This window comes from Callorhinus ursinus, unplaced genomic scaffold (genome assembly GCF_003265705.2).
Source record: "Callorhinus ursinus isolate GAN/ISIS: 27379988/994484 unplaced genomic scaffold, GSC_fseal_2.0 scaffold15, whole genome shotgun sequence".
Taxonomy (NCBI): Eukaryota; Metazoa; Chordata; class Mammalia; order Carnivora; family Otariidae; genus Callorhinus; species Callorhinus ursinus.
Window position 1 is genome coordinate 3,781,401 of NW_027397077.1, and position 24,734 is coordinate 3,806,134.

Genomic DNA, 24,734 nt, shown 5'->3' on the forward strand with positions numbered 1-24,734 from the left:
GGCTTCGGGATCAAGGAAAGCCAGCCTTGCCTGGTGGGGGAAGCAGCTCCCTCGTAGGGGCTCAGCAGCTCCAGCTGCCCAAAGTCCAGCTCAGCCTGGCTGTGCAGACACCGCCTGGCCTGCACTGGGGGCCGGCGCAGCCCTCAGGTCCAGTCTAGGGACACGTCTCTATTTTAAGCTTGGTTACGGTCCTCTTGTAGCTGGTGAGTCCTGAGTTACCGGCCCGGCTCGGGCAGCTGCTGAAGTGATCTAAGGACACAGTAGTGGCTGAAGACCAATGGAGGTGAGGAGACATGAGTGGCACTGGGAAGAAGTCTGCATATGCACTGGGACGCTCTTGTGTCCCTCCTTTAGAACCTCCAATTCTTTCCTCAGATGTCCACTGCGAGGTTGCGCAATGCTTGCTGGCAAAAGCCGACAGGAAGACTAAGGTGGCCGTTGGGGGGCCACCACGAAATGAGGGCTTACTGTGTGCTGGGTGCTGGGCCCTGTTAGGTGCTTGACACATGTGATCATTTTAATCTCACAATCATCCTAGTGTGGTAGGTAAAGTGCAAAGGAGAACCTGCTGTTCTAGAAGTCCCATGACTTGTCTAAGGCCATGGGCCAGGAAGGAGTAGAATCGTGGTTTGAACCCTGGTCAGTCTGATTCAAACCCTGTGGATCTTGTAGCTGATATAGATCCGCCACTATTGCAAATGACCAACCACTTCCCCTGGCTTCTAGGAACCGCCCCCTCCAGCGTCTCCCAAATAATGTGCCGCCACCCCGAGTGTTTCTAACATGTGCTGGCCCTCACTTTCTCACAGCCATATCACCCTTCCTGCTCCAAGAGTCCACAGGAGAGAAGACTCTGGGATAGAAATGGTCCCAGGTGTCAAGTTCCTCCAAATATTTACATAAGCATTCCAGCGTGGGCCAGAAGTGGGAAGGGCCTGTCACTGGGCAGATATGCCAAGGCCTATTTTTAACTAACAAAACCAGCACAGCAATGACTCGGTGCGAACAAGGCCCAAAGAGGGCTCCTCTGGCTTAGGGGGAATGACAGGCACACGCCGATACCACCCTCCCAGTAATTCCTGACATGGAGTCCAAGAGATGCAGGGGATCCACAGAGAGCCTTCCAAAGGCCCCTCACAAGGGACAGCACCCTGCCCATCACAGGTACCAAACCGAGGGTGGGAGTGGTTTTCGAGAAGCCAGCCGGCCCATCCCTGGGCATCTCTCCAGGTCACCTAAGCACAGAGCCTAAGCAGGGACCAGCCAGGGCCCTACAGAGACATCTGCAGGGGCTCTGCGGCCCCGGAGGACACTCTGCCCCTTCCGGAGAGGTAGAGGGTCCTCGCTGTCAATGCACAGCTGCCCCAGAACCACACTGTCAAGCGCCTACTATGTGCCGGCTGGGGACACAGAGGCACGCAAGGCACCGTCCGGCCCTGGAGGAGCTGAGCTGTGCGCCAAGGAGAAAGACAGAAAAATATCCAGATATCTGGACACGGCAGGAGAGGTCCATACAGAGATATGAATACAAAGTGATGGGTACTCAGCCACGAAAAGGGCTGAGCCGCGGATACATGCAAGAAATGCTTTCTGCAGAGTGAAAACAGCCAGCCTGAAAGGCTATATACTTGATGATTCCATTTGCAGGCTATTCTTGCAAAGGCAAGACGTGGGAAGAGAGATCCCCTGGGTAGTTGCCAGGGCCTGGGGGTGAAGGGGAGGGCTTGACTCTGAGAGTCTCCAGAAATTGGGAGAGGCAGTTCCATTCTGTGCCTTGCTTATGGTGGTGGTTACGTGACCGTATGTGTTTGACAAACATGTAATTGTCAAAACTCACAGATCGTGAACTGGGCCTCAACAAAAAAGGCAGCCCTGTGATGAATTCGGAAAGATGCCATGGGACCTAAGGAAGGGAAAATTAATGCTGCCTGGGGGAAGGAGAGGGTGAGAGACGGTGGCAACGGAGCTGGGCCAGGCCTGCAAAGTGAGGGTGAAGTCTCTGAAGAGACCCAAGGAGGAAAGGGCACCAGGTTGGGGGGGCAGGGAGTAAGCCCAGAGAAGCTTCTCTCCCCGACTTCTCTCATTTCACTGCGGTCAGCGGAGGGCCTTGTCGTTCCTGGGAGAAATAAACTGAGACGAAGACGACCCATACCCCCCAAGTCCTCAAGAGCAGCCCCCCACCGCCGGGCCGGGTGCACGCTTCAGACTAGGGTGAGATCCGCACAGGTGGACGAGGGCAGAGAGCGACCCCAGCAACAGGTTCTGAGTTGCTTCACCCGGGCTCCGGCCGGGCCCATGCACCAATGGTGGAAACCAGTCCTCTCTGAGGCCTGGCCAGTTGGAAAATGAGGTCTGCAGACCAAAGCGGCGTCCTAGCATGACAGGCCTCAACAGGCAGAAACGGGCTCGAGACTTGCTGGCCCCTCTAGGGAAGTTGTGGCCACACATGCGCGGGAGGCCTCCTCCGCCCCAACCTCAGAGCGCGCTCCACTGATGCCAAGTTCCCAGGTCACGGGGTGAGCTGCGCCCAGCTGCCGAGGATGCAAGCTGGTTTTCCAAAAAGCCTGAGTCACCACCACCAGGCAGGTAATGCGCCCCAGGAAACAGGCTGTTGGGGCTGCAGGTCCCGGTGGGCTTCCCCACCGAGGATGCGGGTCCCACCTCACAGGGTTTCGCGAAGTTAATCGGAGCCTCCTTGGAAGATCATGGCTACCATCGGGATGCTACTTTCCTGGGCGTGGGAAGGATGGCTCTTAGCATTTTGGCCCCCTTTTCCCTGGTCTGAGGTCATTATTAACCACTGGAAGGCACAGAACGAGGCACCTTCTCCCACACCGTGGTCCACTTCCTTGTGTCTGGAGATAAACTTGCCCTTGGGTTGAGGGATGAGAGATTTTTTTATTCACAACGCTCCTGACACCAACACTGGCTTTTTTGCACACCAATAACCAGTTCTGACACCAACTACCTGGAGCTTGGGCAGACAGACCCCACAGGTCAAGGGCTCTGTCCACAGGACTGCTCTGGCTTCACACGCCGGCCACAAGCCCCAGGCTGCTTGTCCTTCTGACCAACTGGCTATAAATTGGGGGTCCTCACGATCCCCTCCTCAAGTTCGATAATTTGTTAGAACAGCTCACAAAACTTGGAGAAACACGACTATGAGCAGTTTATTTTAGAGGATACAATTTGGGAACAGCAGCCAAGGGGAAGAGATGCAGAGCTTGGGGCGGGGAGGGGTTGGTTTGAGGTGTGTAGGGCTTCCATGCCCTCAGGGTTCCCCACCCTCCAGCACCTCAGCTGTTCACTGACCCAGAAGTTCTCAGAACCCCATCACTTAGAGGAGTTTTTATGGAGTTTTAATGGGGGCTTCATTACATTGGCACTGCTGATTAAACACTGGCCTTGGAGATTAACTCCATCTTCAGCCCCTCTCTGCTCCCAGAGGCCTGGGGTGGGGCTGAAAGGTCCAAATCTCTAATCACATGGTTGGTTCCTCCGGCAACCAGCCCCGTCCCAAAGCTATCCAGGGGCCCAGAGTCACCAGATTAGCATAAGCTCAGGTGTGGTTAAAAGAGGCTTGTTATGAATAACAAAAGACACTCCCATTACTCAGGAAATTCCTAGGGTTCCAGAAGCTCTGTGGCGGGAACTTGAGACAAACACCAAATAACTATTTCTTATTGTATCACAGAGATCACAGACTTCAGGCCTGAAGCAGCCTGATCCTGACATTGCATTAGCAAACGACTCTCATAACTCAGGAGACACTTAGAGCTTCTAACCACACCATCTTGGCTACCCACAGCTGCTTCAGCACCGGGGGAATGACTCCAGGACTCCCACACCTCCCAAGACCCCCAAAGCGCAAATCACCTCCATGAACCCAGGGTCCTTGCTGCAGGACCTATAAAAACCTCCATCGCTTGTCTCTGGCAAGCTCTTTCAAATACCAGAGAAATTCATTTCATAAAATTTCGTAACATTTATAAAAAGAACACGAATCCCCTTACCAACGACTCAGAATTATGTTTAAGCTTATCCAGCACGTCTAAAAGCATCCAATATTCTGACAGAGTGCAAAAGGGGCTACATGCATTTTTTAAAAACTCTTATTTATGACCTGGGACTATCGCCTGAGTTCCTAGTCATAGCTTCGGTATTATTTTAGAGGTAAAGAACCTTCCCCAAACTCTCCAAATTCCTCCTATACCTGCCCAGATGCCCTAACAATAGAGAGCAGTTTAGTGCCAAATTAAGATACAAAAACACCAACTGACTCATGTAAACTTATTTACACTCTGGTGCTAATGACTCAGATTCATAATGTTGCCCAGAAATCGGCTTTGGCAGGAGCAGCACAGCATCTGACTAGTCACATTAAGGAAAGGGGGCTCCGAAGGGGAGAAGGAGGTTTGGGGCGTGGAAGACAACCTTGAACCTTGCCCTGTCTTCAGAATTTGTGGTACTCGCTCCTAACCCAGCAGCTGAGAAGGGCCCTGGAGACGCCCATACAGTTGGGCTCCTCCCCCACTCCCAAACAAGGGGGAGCATACCAGTGGTGAATTCCACCCAGACCAAGAAAGAATGTGAACAAGGACGGTTCAGATCAGCCAAAGGCAGAAAGCCTTTCTGGAAGAGTCCATTGCCTTGGCCTGGTTCAGCACACCCAACAGCATCTAACTAGTTGCCACCTCTGGAGAGGGGGAGCACTTGGCTGGTACCTGCAGCTCTGAGGCCCGGTGGTCCTGCTGGCTCAGCCCTGGAGCGGTCGCTAGGCAGGCTGCCCTCAAGCAGAGCCTCAAGAGGGTGCCGAGGAGAGTGCTCAGGAGTCTGTCAGAGGCCAGCTCAGAGGCAGACATTTCAGGACACGTGAACAGAGGCTCATGAGGCGACCCAACCCCTCAGACCTAATTAAAGTGTTGATCAACTGCATGCCTGGGTCATCTTTCCCACACACTCCTTCTTGCTTGCAATCTTTCATAAAGGGAGTGGAGACTTGAGCTTTTGCCATCACTTCTTGAAACTTCTCTTGGCCTTGACCCTCCCACCAACGATTCCAGGCTTCTCGGTCACTGCCCCGGGAACACACAGAGAACTGGTTCCAGTTCCAGCCCACTGGCCCACAAAGGCAGGGGCGAGAGACCTGTGGATGGGAGGTGTTGCCTCTGGGGTCCTGGGGGCAGCTGTCTGAAAGGAGCCACACATCCATACCTGAGGTCATGCCACCGGAAAGCCCAGACAAACTATGAGTGCATATGTGGAACTCTGGGCAGTCTTCAGAACACTTGCCTGAACACTTGAGAGCGCAGCTGGAGCACCTATTTCTTCCTAGCCCCCACACAGCACAAACCCCACCCGGATGGAGAAAACTGCAGAGCTCTGGAACCATACGCTCAGGCGACTCTCCTGACCTGAGTATCAAGGGGCTCAGTCCAGCCAGGGACGAATTACGAACTGAAACTCTGATAGAATGTTCTTTAGCTACTAAACACGGCCTTGAGGAAGACCACTTTTAACCCGTATGTGTTAAGAGACTGCCAGCCGGGCAAGAAGGATTTGCTGGGCACCACTAGTAAGATGCAGGCCTGACCCAGGAGCTGGGGCTACAGCCGTGAGCAAGGCTGGCTTTCAAGGAACCCATGCTCCAGAGGGGAGGACAGCATATACCCCCAGTAAGCTTAGAGACAAATAAGAGGTCACTTAAGGCCTCAGAAGGGCTTTGATGAAAAGCAGGTGAGCACAGAAGGCAACCAGACTCTACTCTGCTCATGATTCTAAGCCCCCACTGCCTTCCTTCCACGTTTGTGGTCATTTGCCAGTATGGTATTTCTCGTTTAACCTGTTCTTCCCACCTGTCTGTAAGCTCCATTGCCACGCACCATTTCCCCAGCACCTAGCACAGTTCTTTCTGATCCGTGGAGAGCCCGTGATAAATTACTTGTTGAAGGAATGAATCAGTCAGACAAAACCAACCCCAAGACTCTTGCTCCACAAACCAAACTAAATTTTAGGCTTAGAAATGTACCAACATGTAAATAATGCTAATCATCCTTCCATGGTAGGAAACATGGGTAAATTTTAAAAAAATTCGATTTCTCCGATTATTCATTTTTCCTTTACTGGACACAAATTACTCTTATGTTGACTAAAATAATGCATTAAAAAAAATCACATTGTAATTACAGATGTTATACCGTCATTGTGGAAATACTACGGAATTATTATCCCATGAAGGAATGGAATAATGCAACTTAGGGACTGGATGGATTAAGCGTGTCTACAGGCAAAAGTGTGCCCACAGCTCCGGCCTGAGACAGCCTTACCCAGAAGCCCCCTTCACCCTATCCGGACAAGGCTAACCAAGGCCGCTCTGGCCACCTCCCCCACTCACCCAACCCTCCCAAAGCCCTTCCCTGTCTGCATCCCTGGGACTTTGGATCTGGAACATCAACCAGGAACACTCGCAGGGTGGGGAGGTATTGATGGGTCTGAGCTCCGCTGTGCTCCTTGGGTGACAAGAGCAGCAACCGGGTGCAGAGAGAGCAGGGGGTGGGGCTAAGCTGGCAGACAGGAAGGGCGAGCAAGACGCAGGATGGCTCTGAAGCTGGAGTTTGGCAATGGGCAAGAAAACTGTCCTCTCTTTTACCAACTGTAGCTGAGGCTTGCCAATTTGCACCCTATTCAGATTTTGGAATCCAACTAGTCATGTGAAATTTCCATTCCCTAGCATGCAATGGGGAATGCAATAAAGATCGTGCCATGATTGGGTGAGACTGCTATATTTAGCTCCCCAAACTCTTTTCAAGGCAATTTAAGCAAATCTGTCTATCTTGGGGAAGTTGTTTGACCTTTTTTCCCTGTGTTTTTGTTTTGGTTTCTCCCCCATGTGCAATGTGGGGAGGTTACTCTTTATCTTCCTTAAGGAAGAGGCGGGGAAGGAGAGGAGCAGATATTCCCAGTGGCTAACTTTGGCAGAGGCTTCTAAGTGCCCCCTCTCTGCTCTTGACCAAGGCTCCAGGAGCCGTGGAAGCAGCCCATGAGGCTACAGGTTCAGCTCGAGGAAATTCCTTCTGGCTCCTTGTGAAGCCACCACCCCTCGTTCAGCTGTCCAGCCCACCCTGGACCTCCCATGGGATGCTCCTCTTGGCCTAACCCGCCCCCCGCATACTAATGGCTTCTCGGTCACCGCCCCTGGAACACACAGAGAACTGGTTCCAGTTCCAGTTTGGATTGTTTTTGTACCTCGGGTTTTTCTTCTGGATTCCACAGGCTCCCCTAACTCGGTTTTTTGCCCCAGGCCAAAGATGCAGTACCCCAGGCTCCTGAGGTGGTCAGCCAGACCTGCCCTTGTGCCCCAGAACCAGCTGCAGGAACCAGGGCCCCAGAACCAGACCACAGAGTCCCCTCAGAACCACACTGATGTACACATCCTCATCCCTGCAAACAGGATCTGGCCAAACTAGAAACAGGCGCTTGGTGTCTTTCAAATGCCACAAAGCCCTTTGTGAACAGGGAGGACCATTGGTGGTCACAAAAACCATCAGGCTGACTGGCTCCAACATGTGGAAGAGGGGAAAACACCTCCTGTCCCAGTGAGCACGCTCTACCATCCTCATCTCGTAAAAGCCATGAACCCATGTGCTCTGAGGCTGAAGCTCATATTATGGGTCAATCCGGTGACAAACAGTATGTCTAAAAGCAGCAAAAGGCTAAAGACAGACCCATGGAAACATTTCAGTATCCACCCTACTGATTTATTTACTTGTTCAAACAGACTCTCATACCAATCAAAAGCTTTAAAAATAAAAACAAACGAACAAACAAAAACTCCAAAAAACTGGCACTGAGATCACAAGTAGAAAATATTGTTCATCTTTGGAGCAACACAGTGACATTCTGCACTAGGTGAGCAGATGTGGACAAGGCCAAACTCCACTCATCTCTGCTCACGGGTGGCATCTGGCTGGTTACAAGGCACCAGTTTAATGCTCCTGACCTGCTGTGTGTCCTGGGGCTGCTCCAGTGAATGTGACCCCAAACCCTGAGTTCCTATCAGTGATTTTCACCACGAGACCACAGCTAGGCAATATGCTTCCTCTGCCTCGTGTTTAAAGACATTCCAACCTTGAGTCACCAAAGTCGTCCTTGGAATCACCAGAAAATACAGGTTCCCCATCAGCCAAACCTCTCCCCTAGAGGAAAGAGAGGAACTGCCATTTCTCGGGTGCCCATTACGTGTTCTGGAGGCGGCAGCCCACAGCCTCGGTGACTGATACAGGCCAATGTCACCAGCTGCTCTGATCTTGTCTGTCTGGGGTGGTTCCTCTGATCACAAACATCTGTGGGGGTCATCGTCCCCTAAAAGGACCAGGCTAAAAGCATGGTTCCTGAATCCTTGCTATTGCCCCCAAACCAGTTGCAAGGAGCAAAAAACCATCCAAGGAGCAGCTAGAGGATCGACTCTAAAGCCACTACAAAAATAATCAAAGTTGAATACAAGTTGTGGACTCTAACAGGTGGGCACATGTTCACTACACTACACAGTTCTTGCAATGATTATGTGCGCCTAATAAAATACTGAAAACAACTTAAAAGCTAAATGAAGCACTACACAAAGATGAACACTTTTAATAGAAGCAGGAAACCTGTTTCCTAAAGCAAGAGCCGTTTCAGATCGTTGTAATCACAGAAGGCCATGTCCCTTCACTGAGACAATTAGCTCTGATTTCCAGGATGATCACAACGATGGCCCACAACTGGGCAGGGCATTCAGTAGTTGATGAAGAGCGGCTGTCACAGAAGGGAGGGTTGAGTGGAATCCCCTCAACACGGGCCCGCCTCGGAAGGTGGGAGCCACAGAAAGCATTAAACCTCAGCCAGAGGGCTCTTTCCCCGCACCAACACGCAGGGGAAGCCGCATTAGGCAGATGGCAAGTAAGTACAGCTTGCCACACAGACCACAGGGCTTGCAAGCGCAGGAGGGCAGTGAGCAGATTACAGCCTGATCCTCTGCCCTCAAAGAGCCCCTGACCCATTTCTCTGTGGGAAAGGAAACTGCCCGCAGTAAGGGCAGTAAGACAAGCGGAGGGGCAGAGACCGCTGCCAACACAAAGCAGTTTCTGTAAGTGCTCTATTTTTTTCTAGAGGGGGCAGCCAATGGGAGCTGTGAGGAGTGATAAGAGGCACGAGAGGACACATGTGCATTAACAGGGAGTCACGTGGTTAATGTGTCAACTGCACACGCTTTCCTTACACAAAAATAAAATAAAACCCAGCCCTCCCCCTACAACAACCCCACCCTAGGTTCTAAATAGCATGGACTCTTATCTAGCCCAAGACCCAGGCGGCCGCACCACAATCCCAAATTCACAGGTATTTCAGGAAAGACCACTGGGGGCTATCTCGAGATCCTACGAGGTAAAGAGAATGGACCAAGGCCTGAAGATGGCCCGGGATGAACAAACTGTCCCCTTATGGGTGGAAGGGCGAAATGAAAAGGTCTGGGCTGTCCCGGCCCAGCTAAGCCAGGAACTTCGCTTTTAAAGGTCAGCAGCCTCCCGGACAATGCAAGCAGAAACGCCGGGGACCTGTCTTCCTGTGCCTAAAGGATCCAAGGCTTGTTCTGAGACTCCCATATGGTGGGCTCCTTGCCGGCCCCTCGGCATCGGAGGTCCTGGAACTGGTGTTTGGGGGTCTTTCTAACTGACCTCCGGAGGCAGCCTGGGTTCCCGGTTAGTTTCAGGCCCGGCCCGAGGTGCCTCCCAGACCCGCAGGATCAGGGCAAGGTCTCGGGCGGGGTCTGGGGGAGACCTGGGATGGGCGGGGACGGTGAGGGCAACAGGTGAGAAGCCGCGCCGGGAGGGAAGTTCTCAGCTCCAGGGCCGACAGCGGCCCAGGCTCCCCCAAGGTCCGGCCGGCCCCCCGCGGCACTTACTCGCTCTTGGGTCCACCGCTGGGCAGAAGCGAAACTTTCTGGGGCCCAGCGGAAGAGTGCGGTAGCGCGGCGTGGCCCGCCATGATACGTAGAGCCGCCGCAGGCGGGCGCGGACTACAACTCCCGTCATGCTCCGCAGGGGCCGATGCCTACAAGTCCCGTCGGACCCCACAGCACCGGGGTTCCGATTACGACTCCCGGTTCGCTCCCTGCATCTCCCACTGGCGCCGCGGTGCCACCGGCCCTAGCTTAAGTCTTGCAGTCGCCGCGGACTCGTGTGTCCACAGATCATCTCTGTGGCACCTTGAAAGCAGCGTTGTCCCCGTGCGGCTTTTGAGAACTTGAAACGCGGCTAGTTCGAGTTGAATCGTACATGGGCTGTTAAGTGCAAAATACACCTGACTTCCAAAGACTTCGTATGAAAAACATAATATGAAATAGCTAATTTACTACTTTTATACGGATTACATGTTGAAACGATAATATTTTTGATACGTTGCGTAGGCTAAATGGAAAGCACTATGTATTGCTGGGCTTCCCATCTTTTGATCCCCTCACTCAACCCAGGGACCTACTGGAATTCAGTGCTCAAAAAGTAAACGTTAATGAATAAACTACCATCCCTGACTTCTGCCCCACTCTCGGACCGATTTCTATTTATAAGTTCTTTCTGTATTTATAAGTTGCAAGGTATTCTGAGGATGGACTCAAGAGAACAAAACCTGTTTATTCATGACGTCTGCTATGGACGCAAGACAGAAGAGCAACCGGACTCGGGGTACTTCAGCCTGTGACTGAAGCCTGGGCTCTTGTCATTCCTTAGCTCTGGCTGCACCATCCTTTACTGTCTGCCCTTGTTCCCACCATTCAATCTAGAAATAGCTTTCAATCTCACAGGATTTAGCTAGCAGTGTCCAGTCAGGCACCATGGCCCCAACATTGCCTGGGTGGGATCATACAGGAAAGGAAATAGATTTCCTAGTTAAGGTTAGGCTATGGCATGTCATTAGTGCTCTTTTATAAATTAATTAGGTATAGATCAGTCAGTGGTTAGATGGATGGACTAGCCAATTTGTGAGGGTGGCAGGGAAGTGACTTCCATTCTTCCTGTTAAAAACAATGAAAGGAAGAGGAAAGAGGGGGAGGATGGCAAAGGGAAAGTCATTGTTCCAACCACAGTCTGAAGGGTTTTGTGGCATATTATGGATGGGAGAGATTTTAATGTCGGATTTTAGTGCCATTTTCTCGGGACTATGACCTCACAGCCTCAGGACTGTGACTCTGCGTGACTGGGGCTGTGACCCCACATGTTCAGAGCCGTGGCGCCAGTGAATAGGTCATGACCCCACATGCCAGAGGACTTGACCCCATGTCCCTGGGGTCGTGACCCCACGTGCTTGAGGCCATGTCCCCACTTGATCAGGACTGTGAGCTCACATCCTCAGGGCGGTGACACCTCATGTTCAGGTCCATGACCCCATGTCCTCCGAGTAGTGACCCCTTGTGCCAGGGCCTGTGACCCCACATCCTTGGAGCTATGACCCATTGCCTCAGGCAGTGACCCCACGTGATTGGGGCTATGAATGTTGGAATGTGACCCCTCTGAGCCCTGATGCCCTCCTTGGCCTAAGCGGGAAACAGAAACCTCACAAGGTGGTTATGAGATGTAAAAATGTCTGGGCCCGGCACAGAGCCGATCTCAGTAAAAGTCTGTTTCCAGTCTCCTGTGGGTGTCTTCAGTCAGATGCAATCTTCTGTGTGGGCAGGTAGACACTGAAGCCTCACGAGGGGCTCTGAGATGCACGAGAATTCCCTGCATACCCCCTGAGTTTGGTGCCCTATATTAGCCGGCTCATGCTGCCGTAACGAAGTCCCACAGTCTAGGTGGCTTAAACAGGTCTCCAGGGCAGAAGTCTATGATCAGGGTGTCTGCAGGGTTGACTCCTTCTGAGGCCGTGAGGGGGAACCTGTTCCATGCCTCTCCTAACTTCTGGTGGTTGCTGGCAATCTTTGGTGTTCTCAGCTTATGATAGTATAACTCCAGTCTTCACATGGCATTCTCCCTTTGTCCCAGTCTGTGTCCAAATTTCCTCTTTTTATAGGGACACCAGTCTTATTGGATTATGGGCCTGCCCTCACCTATATGACCTCATTTTACATAAGTACGTATGCAGTAACCATCTTTACAGAGAAGGTCACATTCAGAGGTACTGAGAATTAGGACTTAAACATAAGAATTTGGTGGGGAGTAGGAGAGGGACACAGTTCTACCCATACATGCCAGAGCTATAGGTTTATATCCCCTGAAGAACCTCATGAAAATGCAACTCATGAAATTATAAACCCATACACTTCATTTTTTTAATCACAGGGAGGGATCTTAGAGATAACTGAGTTTAAACCTCTCCAGTTACGTTGAGTGAATAAGGAGGGGAAGTAGTTTGCTAAAGATCCAGCCAGAAAGGTGAATGTGACTTCCTATAAAGACCGATATTTGTGGGTTTCCTCTAATTTTTAAATAAACAGAAGATGCTTTGAAAAATTAGTAATGTTCAGTGTTGTTTTTTTTTAAGCTCACATTATCCTTACTATTGGAAAAAATCAGAGGCAGATTGTTGAACCAATTGTAACCGAAGTGAGGGGAAAGATACAGGTGGGTACTTCTTCCCCAAACTCCCGTAGTTCATTGCAAAGTGCTTTGAAATGGTTTTAATGACACGTTTAAGGTGTTTAAGGTGACGTATTCAAGGTGGGCATTCCCAATTGCGTGGACAATCGAGCCATGTAATTTTCTCTGAGTAAGAAGGTTCACCCAAGTCATCTGGAAAGAGGGCCAGCAATTCCCTGGGACTAGCGTAATCCTATGGAAATCTTTCCCCAAATAGGAATGACCAGAGGCTGGCCAACTTGAGAATGGGGCTAATTGGTCTTTGCGATCTTACACTCCACCCCCCCCAACAAAGGCTTCCCGCTGCCTTCACAAAGAGTGGGCCTCCACGTGTGGCCAGGAACATTCTGGAGGTCTACCTACATACCCCCCTCTCACCTCCTGGCCCCATCTCTAATCCTTGCAACTATCCAGTTCTCCATGCCCATCCACTGTCCATATCCTCTCTCTAACCATAAGTGATGCTCAAGTCTGATTTTCTGATATGGTCAAAGTCAAGGAACCAAGCTGCCATTGCCCTTCGGTCCCACACTTTCTTTTGTGGAGGGGCTAGGGGTGTGGAAGAGGAGGTTACAGCCACCTTACACCTAAAAGCTGGGCTGGCCCCAAGGTAGAGAGGGGAGTTCAGGATAATCCTTGTTCCCCTTCCCAAACTTCCCCCAAACCTGCAAAGTATCTCCCACCAAGTTTTCAGGATACCCCAAATTCCCAGCATGAAGGGTATCATTCCTTCTGATTGGAAGGCTGATTGCTGAAAAGTCCTTATTCTGACAGAATGGGTCATGAAATAGGAAAAAACCTTGGACTCGGAGACAGCCAACTTAGGCCAGGGGAGAGATGAGCCATGGAGCACTCAAGACACACTTGGCCTCCTGGACGATTTTGCCTAAGGCCTAAAAAGAGCCAATTTCCCACCATCCAGAGCCACACAAGGCTTGTTCCACACTTTTATCTCCAATCCTCCTCCTGTGTTCCTCCCTCCACCCTAAATCCTAACCCAGATCCTCTATAAGCAGAGAAATTGTAGGAGTCTTATATAATGACCTTGGGTAGAAATGAGGGGAACACAGCCAGAGGTGTGTCCGTACGTGCTAATCTTTTATTTGCGCATATGATACAAGGATGCTTTCTGTCTTTAAGAGATGATTGCAGTAGTAATTCCTTTTTGGAGTTGAATCATTGGCAAAGCAAGTACTTTTTATGCATATGACCTCATGTGCACCTCCATCACGCGGGTAGAGTCTGTCTTTGTGTTGTTGGCATTTATATGGTTTTACAGATGAGGACACTGAGGGTCTGAGAGGCCCAAGGTCACAGTGAGTCAGTAAAGGAGCTTGGATTGGGGGTTTGGGTCTAGGGCTCAGATCCTGAGAGCCTTCTCAGATAGTCTACTTTGGGATATCTTCTGCTGGGCTTTTCCAGACTCATGGGCCTCCTTGTCCTGTCACAGGTAGGTTCCACAAATGAGAGCTGTCAGAAGTTCAGCAAACCAGGCAATGTCTGGGCTGATGGGGTCTAGGGAAGTGTTCGTGGGAAGCCACTGGGCGGTGCCTGGGGTTGACCGGAAGATGTAATGTAAGCAAGTGTGGAAAGAAAAAAACAGGAGTAGAAAAAAGCCAAAAAGATGGTCTCCTATCCACTTACTCAACCAACCACAAACACCGCGGGGCACTGAGGGAGGTTCTAGAGCTGTAACAGGAGCCTTGTGCCCTTGAGGAATTTCCACTCTGGCCAGGGTCATCTGAGGTTCTGGGGCTGCCCTGGGCTTGGAGTTCCAAGTCAGAGACCAGCAAGGTTCCTCCCTTCCTGATTTTGTCTGAGAGAGCGGGGAGGTAGAAATGCTGTGAAGACATCTTCCCTAGGAACCACTGTGGATGTTTTATGTGCCTGGAGTGGCCGGAGATCTGCAATCCTGTGTCTAGGTCACCTTTGATTGACTAGAGGGGGAGGGACAGGCCCACAAGAGTCTAGCTGAGGTGGAACCATGGTTCTGTGGGTGGAGAGAGGGGAGAGCAGGCGGTTGTGGCCAACAAGGGTGTGGTCAAGGTATGTAGAGAGTGGCCACTCGTGTGCAGCTCTTTGGCTGCGCTTTGCAGCTCTCTTGCCCATGGCTCCCTCTCTGGTAGGATGCCCCTCTGTCTTCCCATTCACACCTCTGCTTCTCTGGCCTCCGCCCTTGGATTCCCCAGGAACTAGATTAGGAGAAGACGCTCCACTCTCAACCCTTGGGGATGACAAAACATCACTAGAAATGTAAGGAGATGGATATGATTGTATTTAGTGACATGCTCTCAGGGGTATGGCTGAACGTGTTGAAAGAAATAGCGAAGCATCTTTGGATGTGAAGGAATGGGATGGGATGAGATGATGAAGGGAACCTCTCAAAAGGCATGCTCTGTAGTAATGCAAGACCCCAAAGCCTGCCTTCTAGGAAGAGTGGGGTTAAGACAACACTGCTTTGGTTTTGGAGCGCAGGTCCTCTGCCCTTCTCCTCCCTGGGCTCAGCCGGCCCTCTGAATAAAAGTTGAATGAAACTTTAAGAGTATTAAGTTTGAAAAGGGCACTGAATGATTACCCTGATCAGAAGCCCATAGGCTTAGCTCTGAGCCCACAACTACCTCATTGTCTCTTTCCTTTTGCTGTCTCTTCTATCCGTGCTGAGTGATTAGTTGGCCAGTCCATGAGGGCTTTATCCCTTCACTGGTACACCATCCAGTCCACTCCAACAGGTGCTACTGGCCTAATTTTTAAAATTAGACCTTCAGTGTTCCCCAGCCAGATAAAATTCCTCTAAAGCTGGCCACCCAATTGCAAATGCATCACTGAAACCATAGCTGGAGCTGAAGGGGTGAATGCTTTACATGCTCTCTAGGCTCCAGCTGAGGGCTGTAATAGTAGCTACTTTATTCAACAGGCATATATTGAGTGCCTACTGCGTGCAAAGTCCTGCTCAAGGGAATGGGGAAGACTCTGGAATTCTCATTTTCAAGGGGACTTACAGTCAAAGATACCTAGCTGGGGTGCAGGTCAGAATCACAATGGCCCCACTTCAGAGCTAAATCAGATTGGGACCAGGTCTGTGTGGTATGGGAAAATTTCAAAGATGGGTTTTATCTCTGTCCTTGGATGTGACACTATGGGACAGTGTGAGAGGCAGGCATGTGTACCGCTAACTAAAAAGCAAGGTCAAGTATAGCCATTGCCACAGAGAGGGATAAGCAAGGTGCTCTGAGAGCGTAGACTAGGGAAGAAAGGTTAATATCTATGAACTAGCAGCCTCGGGCAAGAAAGGTAGACTGTGTTCCCTAGGCATGGGTCCCCAAAATGCATAAATTAGAAGAATAGTGACAGTTGTCATTCTTTGCTCCCACTCACTACATAGTGATAGAACACTAGGACCCAAGCTTGGCAGGGTGCAAGACCAGGTTCCTGCCCTCAGGAACTCTGCAGTCTGAGGGGGGCAGGAAAATAAGACAGGAACAAGTGTAACTATGACACATGGTGGAGAGTGACAAATACTATTTTAGAGGGGAGAAGCAGAGTACCACAGCACGCCAGAGAGTGCTCTTCTGATTTTCAGATAGGGGAGGGCTTCCTGAGGAACTGGACTTTCAGCTGGGGCTTGTAGGTAGTAGAGTAGAAGGACAAGTGTTCCAGGCCCCGGTGACCGCATGATGGGGGCCCAGAGGAGACTGGGGGAAGGGTGTCTGGAAGGATGGGAGAAGGGTGTGGTCTTTTGTGGTTGGATCCTGAGCTGCATGGGGGTGATGGCAGAAGGTGGAATAACAGTGGAAAAGTTCATTGGCACCAGATTGCAGGGGCCCTGAAAGACTTGCTGAGGTGTTTGGGCTTTATTTGCATATTATGAGGAGCCACTAAGGGTTCTGAAGCACCCTGGTGTCCATTCAGAGGACACTTGGTGGGGAAAGGGATGAGCAGCAGGAGGATGCTGAGGAAGTGAGGTCATTTGGGGATGGAATCATGGGCATGCAATGAATATGGGCAAGAACAACTCTGAGGGACACGGGGAAGGCAGAGTCAATAAGACTTTGCTGTGGGAGTGGAAGAAAGGGAAATGCAGGACTCAGAGATGACTCAGGTTTGGAGTGTCGGTGGCTGGGGGAAGCTGGTGCTGTCAACCAAGCAGGTGGAGAACATTTTAGGTGGAAAGTGATGAATTTAAAGTATCAGCTCAATATCCATCCAGAGAAGATGAGATGTTGCAGGAATCTTCACCCTGGATGCCTTGGCCAAGGTCGGTGTTAACTTATCTGGACCTTCAGAGCTGGACTGTTGGTACCTAGACGGTCGTGACGGTATCTCGTTACCTTTATGTCCTACAAACAAATGCTTCATGCAGAAGGTGGTGCTTATTGCATTCATTCTTTCCACAAAAGATTGTTTATGGACTGAATATTCAGGTACTAATTCATGTGGCAGACACTGGAGCTATGACATGGAACATGTCTCCCATCTAGTTGTGGGTTTTCAGGATCCAGATTGCATTCTGACTTGCTTATTTGAGGATGTGCTTCCCTTGACCTGGCAGAACAGTCTCACCCAGCAGTCGCTGAGGAGTGCAGAGCCAACCCCTCCAAAGTCAGCTGGCACAACCCTCCAGGCAGGCAGGGGACAGACCATCTACCATCAGCCTGCATCTGCACAATTAGCAAACACATTGAGTCTCAGACCCTCAGAAAGTCTTGGAGGATCCTCCTTTCTGGGAATCCTTCCAAGTTTTGGAGGCTTCTGGACTAAGCAATGTCTAAATGAATGAATTAATGAAGGAATGAATGATGAACTCAGCATCCAAGAAATGTTTTTCTGGATGGCAATATAAAGTTTCCAGATGGGAGCCACTGTCTGCAGAAGAGGAGACATGGAGGACCTGCTGGTGGAAGGTATTTCTTTCACCCCTATCCCCATGGCCATGGCATTCCCCAGCATGCCCTCCATGATGCTCCTTTCTGCCCCACTTCTCCCTGCTCCCACTCCAGCAGCTCTGTCCACTTCCATTGGCACCACCAAACTCCCTTTCAATAGAAGGAGGCACCCTCATAATTGAAGGTGCCTGCGGGGTGATGGGGAATGTTGGCTGCCTGCTGCCCACAGAGCCAGAAGTGCTGGAGCAGACTTTTGAGATGTCTGCGGAATTTGACCCCAACAAAAACATAGAGCACTGGGTTGAAGCAGCAGTGGGAGAAGGCAACATTGCGGCAGATGAGCAAGGCATAATCCAGCTGCTGGCTGAGCTCGCAGCTCTGGATCACCCTGAGTTTCAGCAGTGTCTGCAGAAACAGGACCAGGTTGTAGGGCGCCCAGCTGAGGAAGTAGGCTGCCACGATGGTGAAGATGAGCCTGACTGTCCGGGGGCGCCGTTTGGACCGTGCATGGAACAGGGTCTTGAGAATCTCCACATAGCAGAACAGGATAATCCCGATGGAGAGCAGGAAGAAGACGTTGTGCTGGTAGACCGAGGCTAGGAACCACTTGCTTTCTGAGTAGTCACAGCCTGAAGAAAACACTTTGTGGAAGACAGCGTCAGGGATGGAGTACAGGGTGCTGGTTGCCCACACGGCCGTGGTCACCAGCACACGGCACTGGAGGGTGTGGACACGCAGGGACGAGAGGGGCCTCACCACCGACAGGTAGCGGTGGATGGTCATGATGGTCAGGAAGAAGATGCTGCTGTAGAGGCTGATGGAGAAGATCATGTTGAGGAGCTTGCAGAGGAAGTCCCCCAGCACCCAGCCCCAGTGGTACCCCATGATCCACACCGGCAACAAGCAGGAGAATGCCAGATCTGAGAGGCACAGGTTGAGGATGAAGACATTGGTGAGGGATTCCAGGCTCTCATACTTCACCAGGACCCACAACACCAGGCTGTTGCCCACTAGGCTGAGGAGGAACACCAGGAAGTACAGGATGGTGGTGCTGAAGGTGGCAAAGGTGAAGGTCTTGCTCTCACACAGAAAGCTCTGATAATCATAATCAAAAGAGGTGGTGGACTCTGGGGTGCCTGAGGGCTCCATCTAGACATGGAGAGCATCTGAAATGACAGAGAGGCAGAGTTTCAAACCACATGGTTAGGCTAGGATCCATAGGACCTGTATTACAAAATAAGTGTGTGGTCCATGGTCCAGCTACCCATGGTGACCTGTCTGTAAGGAGACTAGGAACTTGGCCAGAACACGAAGTCACTAAGCATACTGTTTAGTTTGGGAGGTATTTTTTTCTTAGCAAGGCTCTCCTGATGAAGGAAGTGGTGCATTCATTTATATTCTGTCATACACCCCCTTTCTCCTTGGAGACTGGCATTTGAGTAGCACTAAGCTAGGTGGATCTCCCAGTAGGTGTATGAGAAAGAGCAATGGAACTGGATTCAAAGAACTGAGGTCAAATTTGGGCCCCATTACTATATTTCTGGGCAAGCTATCTAAGCGTTCTGAACCTCAGGTCCTCGTTTATAAAATAGAGCTAATGATCCCCAAATTCTTCCTTCATTTATTTAGCAAATATCTAGTGAGCATTTACTCTGCCTGCCTGCCTCCCTCCCTTTGTCTCTCCCTCTGTCCCTCCCTTCTTTACCTCCTCTGCTCCCTCCTTTCCTTTCTTCCATAAAGTACAGAAATCCTGATGGCAGGATTGTTTCAGGAAACTTGCTGTCTCTTGAAACAGGTCCAAAAAGAAAGAAGCAAACATCTCTCATGTAAACTCAGGTATGAAATCATCTCAAGACTATGACGAACATTGAGACTCTGGGAGAGTCTCTAATCGTCACTAACACAGACATTCCCTAAAAGGAAAGTATATGTAGAGTGACCTCCAAAGGCCAAAGGAGTCATGAGGCCAAAGAAAAAGGCCGACAAAGTCCAGCTTGCCAAGAAATGGTTTATTGAAGGGGCTTTATGGACAGAAGTGTATCTTCTTGGGTCGCCACAAGATGAGTAGATCTCTACACCCCCATCTCCCGTAAAACCTGATTTTATAGTCCTAGAGGCTGGGGAGTGCATAATGGAAGATGACTGGGAGGAAATGTTTGAGAACAGTTGTGTGTCATAGCCATATCTCCAGAGTAGACCAAGGCCATTATGCCCCAAGTGTATACTTAAGGGTAATTTATTATGCAAGTGGTTAGACAAAAGGAAAGAATGGTGGTGGTGGTGCTGGTGCTGGTGTGTGTGTGGGTGGGGGACTGTGCTCAAGAGGGCTCCAGGTCACAGAGCGGTCATCATGGCAGATTTGTCCAAGATGGCGTCAGGCTGGTTCACACACTCGTTAACACGGAGGATTAATTCTCCAAGCAGAAAGCTGCCTCGTTCGGGAGCTTGGTTTACAGAACATCCTATAGAGACAAACAATGGCAATAACCTAAGTGTCCAGTTGAGGGGGAGTAGCTAAGGAAACTGTACTGAGTCACATTGATTCAATCCTCCAAGTTAGTGAGGTTTGGGAAACCATGAGACTTGAAGGCCAGGAAGAGGAAAGGGAGTGACTGAAGAGCTGGAACTCTGGCTGACGGAGGTGAGTGAAGCTGCCGAGGCTTTGTGAAGGAAGATGGGAGATTGGAGCTGCCTGCACCAGGTCAGAGCCTTCTAATGACCTACTACGTGCCAGGCACTGTGCTAGCACAGGCTACTCACCAGCTCCTTCTGTCCTGCGACTGTCTGGAAGGCACTCCCGCCCCCAACCTTATAGAAGAGGAAACCAAGGCTCAGACTAGTGAAGTGACCTTCTCGACGGTATAAAGCCAGTAAGTAGGAAGGAGAGCCAAGCCCGGAGCCAAACCTAGGCCCTCCTGCCTTGTACTTGGAAGAGGAGAAGTGGAGAAATAGCCTGAGTTTTTCACTTACCTAGTCTGAGATGGGAGGAATAATAAGGGGGTCTCAGACACGTCCTAGTCTAGGTAGTAAGTCAATTTGTGTCTCCAAACACCAAAGTGAAGACGCTTGAAAATATTACATATGGTTGGTTTCTTTTGTATTCTTTTGATTCCCAAAGAGGACTACATAAGCTTTTGTATGTTTACTGTCCGCTTATGTTTCTTATTTTGAAAGTGTTCATGGATTTTGTTCATTTTTCTCCTTGGAATAACAGTGTTTTTCCTATGGATTTTTAAGAGCACTTTTTAGTCTTGTCAACCTGTTGTGCTTCTTAGCTTTTAATTCTGTCCATGCCTTTTCATATTTTTTTTTTGACACTTAGAAAGTGGGAGCCTACATTTTAAAAAGGAGCTCATCAGAGTCAATCCAATAGCGCTTGATGACCTCTGACATATGCCAGGCCCTGCGACATTTGCTGGATTCTAAGGTGGAAACATGACTGATAAATAGTCTCTATCAGCAAGAGGCTTGTAGTGTAGAATGAAATTAGAAATTGTACAAATGTCTGGGATTTCCTGTAGTGTGACTAGTTGGAAATGCAGATATTTTGGGACAGGGGCCTTGTAAGCACCCCTCATGTCATACAGGTGATCCCCAAAGTCTGCTGCCTAGCTCTTGTCTTCCCCTGACCCAGGGCCAGTATAGGCTGACCCATCTTCTTAATATCAGCAGCCCAGCAACATGGTTGGAAATTTCTCAAAATTAAGTGGCTTCTCCTGACAAAGAAGATATCTTGTCCCACTTTTATTTCAATTTACTAAAAACAAGTAGCTTTATAAACTCTCCGCGTTGTAACATCTCTCATGAATACAGAACAAAACAACAGAGAGCTGGTTTGGCTTCCTTGGCTGATGATTTGTGTTGCATTGCCAAGACAAGATAATTACATGTCTCTATATTTAGCGGAGTTCATATTTTCTCCTCAACTCTCCAGAATATAAGAAGTCCTTGCGCTGGTCTGGGATGACAGGGAGCCGGTGGCCAATCTACTCAACTTCCATTTCTCCTGCCTCACCTAGTCTTTTCCTGATCTGTGGTCCTGAATGATGCAGCTTGAATGGGTTGGTAAGAGGTTATCAAGTATTGAATTATTTACTATGGAGAAGATAATATAAGTGGGTTTCATTTCTCAGTAATGGTTGAGTAAGCTCAGATGTGACCAACCATTTTACAGATAAGAACTATAAACCCTGGGACAGAAACCAAACCTGCACCCCAAAACCTTCTTCCGGGCACTGTTGAGCAACCAAAAGATGGTGAATACTGGAAGGGACCAGGCATTTGAAAAAGGAGAGCAGCTGAATGGCACAGGTGGGATTCTCATTTTTTGGCTTTGGCCTCGGGGCAGGAGCCGGTCATAAGGGGCAGCTAAAATTCCAGTAGCAAAGTCACAATATTTTGGCCTTGAAAAACCAGATGGCTGACCTTAGGGCAACTAGAGCCACTGGAGAGGGAACTGGGGGACATCACAGAGAGGAAAGGGCTAGAGAGTGAGAACCCCAGGATCCGTGTGTTTACTCTGCCCAAATGTTTGGCTGACCTCTGAACCATGGATGCCCCGTGAACACCGGAGGCACTGAACTGAAATTGAGCTGCTGCCCACTTCAGGGGAGGCAGAGTTTAGAGACTGAGCCGGCCACCTTAATTGTGTGATGAAACAAACAACATATAAAACAATCATCACTTTTCAGAAGAACGAAACAGAATCCGGTCTGCACAATATAGCATCCATAATGATCAGGCTACAATACAGCATCACTCAGCATGTGGAGAAATAGGAGAACATGGTCCATCCTCAAAAGAAAAAAACCAATCAAGAAACTGACCCTGAGATGACCCAGATGTTAAAATTTGTGAATAAGCATGGAAATGCAACTCTCTTCACTGTGCTCCAGGGACTAAAGGAAAATATATCCCTAATGAATGGAAAGATAAAATCTCAGCAGAGAAAGGCAAACTATGAAAGACCCAAAAGGAAATAGAAACCAATAACAATAAGATATCTAGAAAAGCCAAAATAATTTGGAAGCAAAACGACATACTTCTAAAGAATCTGAATCAAAGAAAAAAAATCACAGGCAAATTGTAAAATATTTGGAACCAAACAATAGTGAAAATAGCACATATCAAAATTCATGGCACACTACCGAAGCAAACTTAGAAATGTATACCTTTAAACGTTTATATTAGAAAAAAAGAAAGGTCTAAAATTAATGATCTAAAATCAATGACTCAGAAGCTAGGGGAAAAAAAGAATAAATTAAACCCAAAGATAGTAGAAGGAAGGAAATAAAGATAAAAGAAGAAACAAAGAAATAAGGAATAAAAAGAGAAGAAATGTACAAAACCCAAACCGGTTGTTGGAAAGAATTTCTAAAAATGTAAGAAAACTTTAGTTAGATTGAGAGCAAAAAGAGAGAGGACAAATTCTGAGTAGCAGGTATGAAAGAATGGGCATTGCAACAGATCTTGAAGATTTTAAGTGACTAACAAAGAAACATTATGATCAATTTTACATTAGATTGGCAACTTAAATAAAATGGACACATTTCTTTAAAAATTCAACCTACCAAAGCTGACACGAGGTGATACAGCAAATCTGTAAAGTCCTACCTTTATTAGAGAAATTTAATTAACTATAAAAGAAACTTTCTCACAAAGAAAACTCTAGAACTAGATGATTTTTCTCATGCATTCCATCAAACTTTTAAGGAAGAAATAACACCAATCTTATACAAACGATCTGAAGTATGGGACGGAATACTTCTCAAATCATTTCAGGAGACCAGCATAACCCGGATACCAAAACCAGACAAAAACATCCAATAAAGGAAACTACAAAACCAATATCCCTCATGAATGTAGACACAAAATTCCTTAACCAAGTCTTAGCACATCAAATCCAGAAATATATTTTAAAAGGATAAAATACATCATGACCAAGTGGTGTTTATCCCAGAAATATGAGAATGGTCTAACATTTGAAAAATCAATCAATTTAGGGGCACCTGGGTGGCTCAGTTGGTTAAGCATCTGCCTTTGGCTCCGGTCATGATCTCAGGGTTCCGGGATCGAGCCCCACATCGGGCTCCCTGCTCAGCAGGGAGTCTGTTTCTCCCTCTGCCTCCCCCTCACTTGCTCTCTCTCTCTTTCTTTCTCTCTCCCTTGAATAAGTAAATAAAATCTTTAAAAAATCGAGCAATTTAAGTCACCATATTGACAGAATAAAGACAAAAACTATATGACACTTTTTGATCAATGCAGAAAAGTATTGGACAAAACCCAATAGTGATTCATGATGTAAACTCTGAGCAAATCAGGAATTAAAGGGATATTGGACATCTACAAAAGCTATTATTCCATTTTTCTGTTGGTTATTCATTCCTCTACACAAAATGTCACAGGTGCTTCTGGTCTGAGCTTGGGAGGTCTCAGCGACAACAAGGGAGAATGGTGCCAAACCCCAAACCACCGTGAGTTACATTCTAGTAGCCTTGTCCCCTTTTGCCTGTCACTGGTCTCCCTCCCTGTCTCTGCTTGCCCACCTAAACCCCAAAAGAGCAAATTTAGCTTTCCAGTCTTCAGTACGTTTCTGGATCGAGAAACACAACCACTGATAATAACAACGCCTGACCTAAAGGCTAGGAACCAGATAACCCCCTCTACTTTCTTCAGCAGAAGAAAAAGAAAAACACATACCTGATAGGTCTACTCAAAGCGCACGGACCCGGTTTTTAGCAATGCAGACTTGGGGGAATCCCAAGACTTAGGGACTCAGAGCCTCTGGAAGTAGGGCTCAGGACTCTGCATATTTACTAGCTCTCCAGTTGATTCTCATGCCCACCTAGAGTTCAAGAACCCCTGGTACAAGCTATTCATCTCAGAGGAAAACGTAAGTTAGAAATGTTTGTGAAGGAACTCACCTAGATCTACACCTCTTCACATGCGTCTCGAGGCAGAAATGGTACTTCTCTGTTGCATATTGCACTCCAAGAAACTGAAACACCTGCCCTGCCCGGAAGGCTAGAGGACGGTAAGGGGAGACTGTTGTGTATAATCTCAGAGGGAGGCAGGGAGCCTTGACTAATCCCTCCTCTCCCTCTCCTGGCTTCCCAGCTTGACCTGCCCCCAACCTCCCTACTCCCACCCAAGCCCTCATGTGAGAACCTGGCCCCATCACTGGTCACCCGGCCCGTCTCCAAAAGCAGGTGGGGTCGACAACTTAAGGGTCATCTGAGTCCCTGGG

The 24,734-nt window shown here is 49.0% G+C and overlaps 2 protein-coding genes across 13 annotated transcripts in view; both read right to left on the minus strand.

The window, feature by feature from the left end:
* FYCO1 (FYVE and coiled-coil domain autophagy adaptor 1) overlaps positions 1 to 10,081 on the minus strand; it is a 73,410-nt gene extending 63,329 nt beyond the window's left edge. For 11 of the 12 annotated variants that reach the window (XR_012380866.1, XR_012380865.1, XR_012380868.1 and 8 more), the window contains exon 1: positions 9,938 to 10,081. The gene's annotated coding sequence lies outside the window, so the exon portion shown is untranslated. Of the gene's footprint in view, positions 1 to 30; positions 141 to 9,937 lie in introns of those variants that run through there. The other variant, XM_073901064.1, reaches the window with a different exon arrangement.
* Positions 10,082 to 13,682: 3,601 nt separating this feature from the next.
* XCR1 (X-C motif chemokine receptor 1) lies at positions 13,683 to 24,533 on the minus strand. Its single transcript, XM_025885542.2, has 2 exons — positions 24,412 to 24,533; positions 13,683 to 18,654 (listed from the first exon to the last, which is right to left on the minus strand). The coding sequence occupies exon 2, from the start codon at positions 18,635 to 18,637 to the stop codon at positions 17,642 to 17,644; it is 996 nt and encodes a 331-aa protein (XP_025741327.1). The 5' UTR covers positions 18,638 to 18,654; positions 24,412 to 24,533; the 3' UTR covers positions 13,683 to 17,641.
* Between the last annotated feature and the right edge of the window lie 201 nt (positions 24,534 to 24,734).

Excerpts from the sequence above, each read along its gene's own strand:
- XCR1 (XM_025885542.2), bottom strand. The coding sequence starts at position 18,637 with ATGGAGCCCTCAGGCACCCCAGAGTCCACCACCTCTTTTGATTATGAT.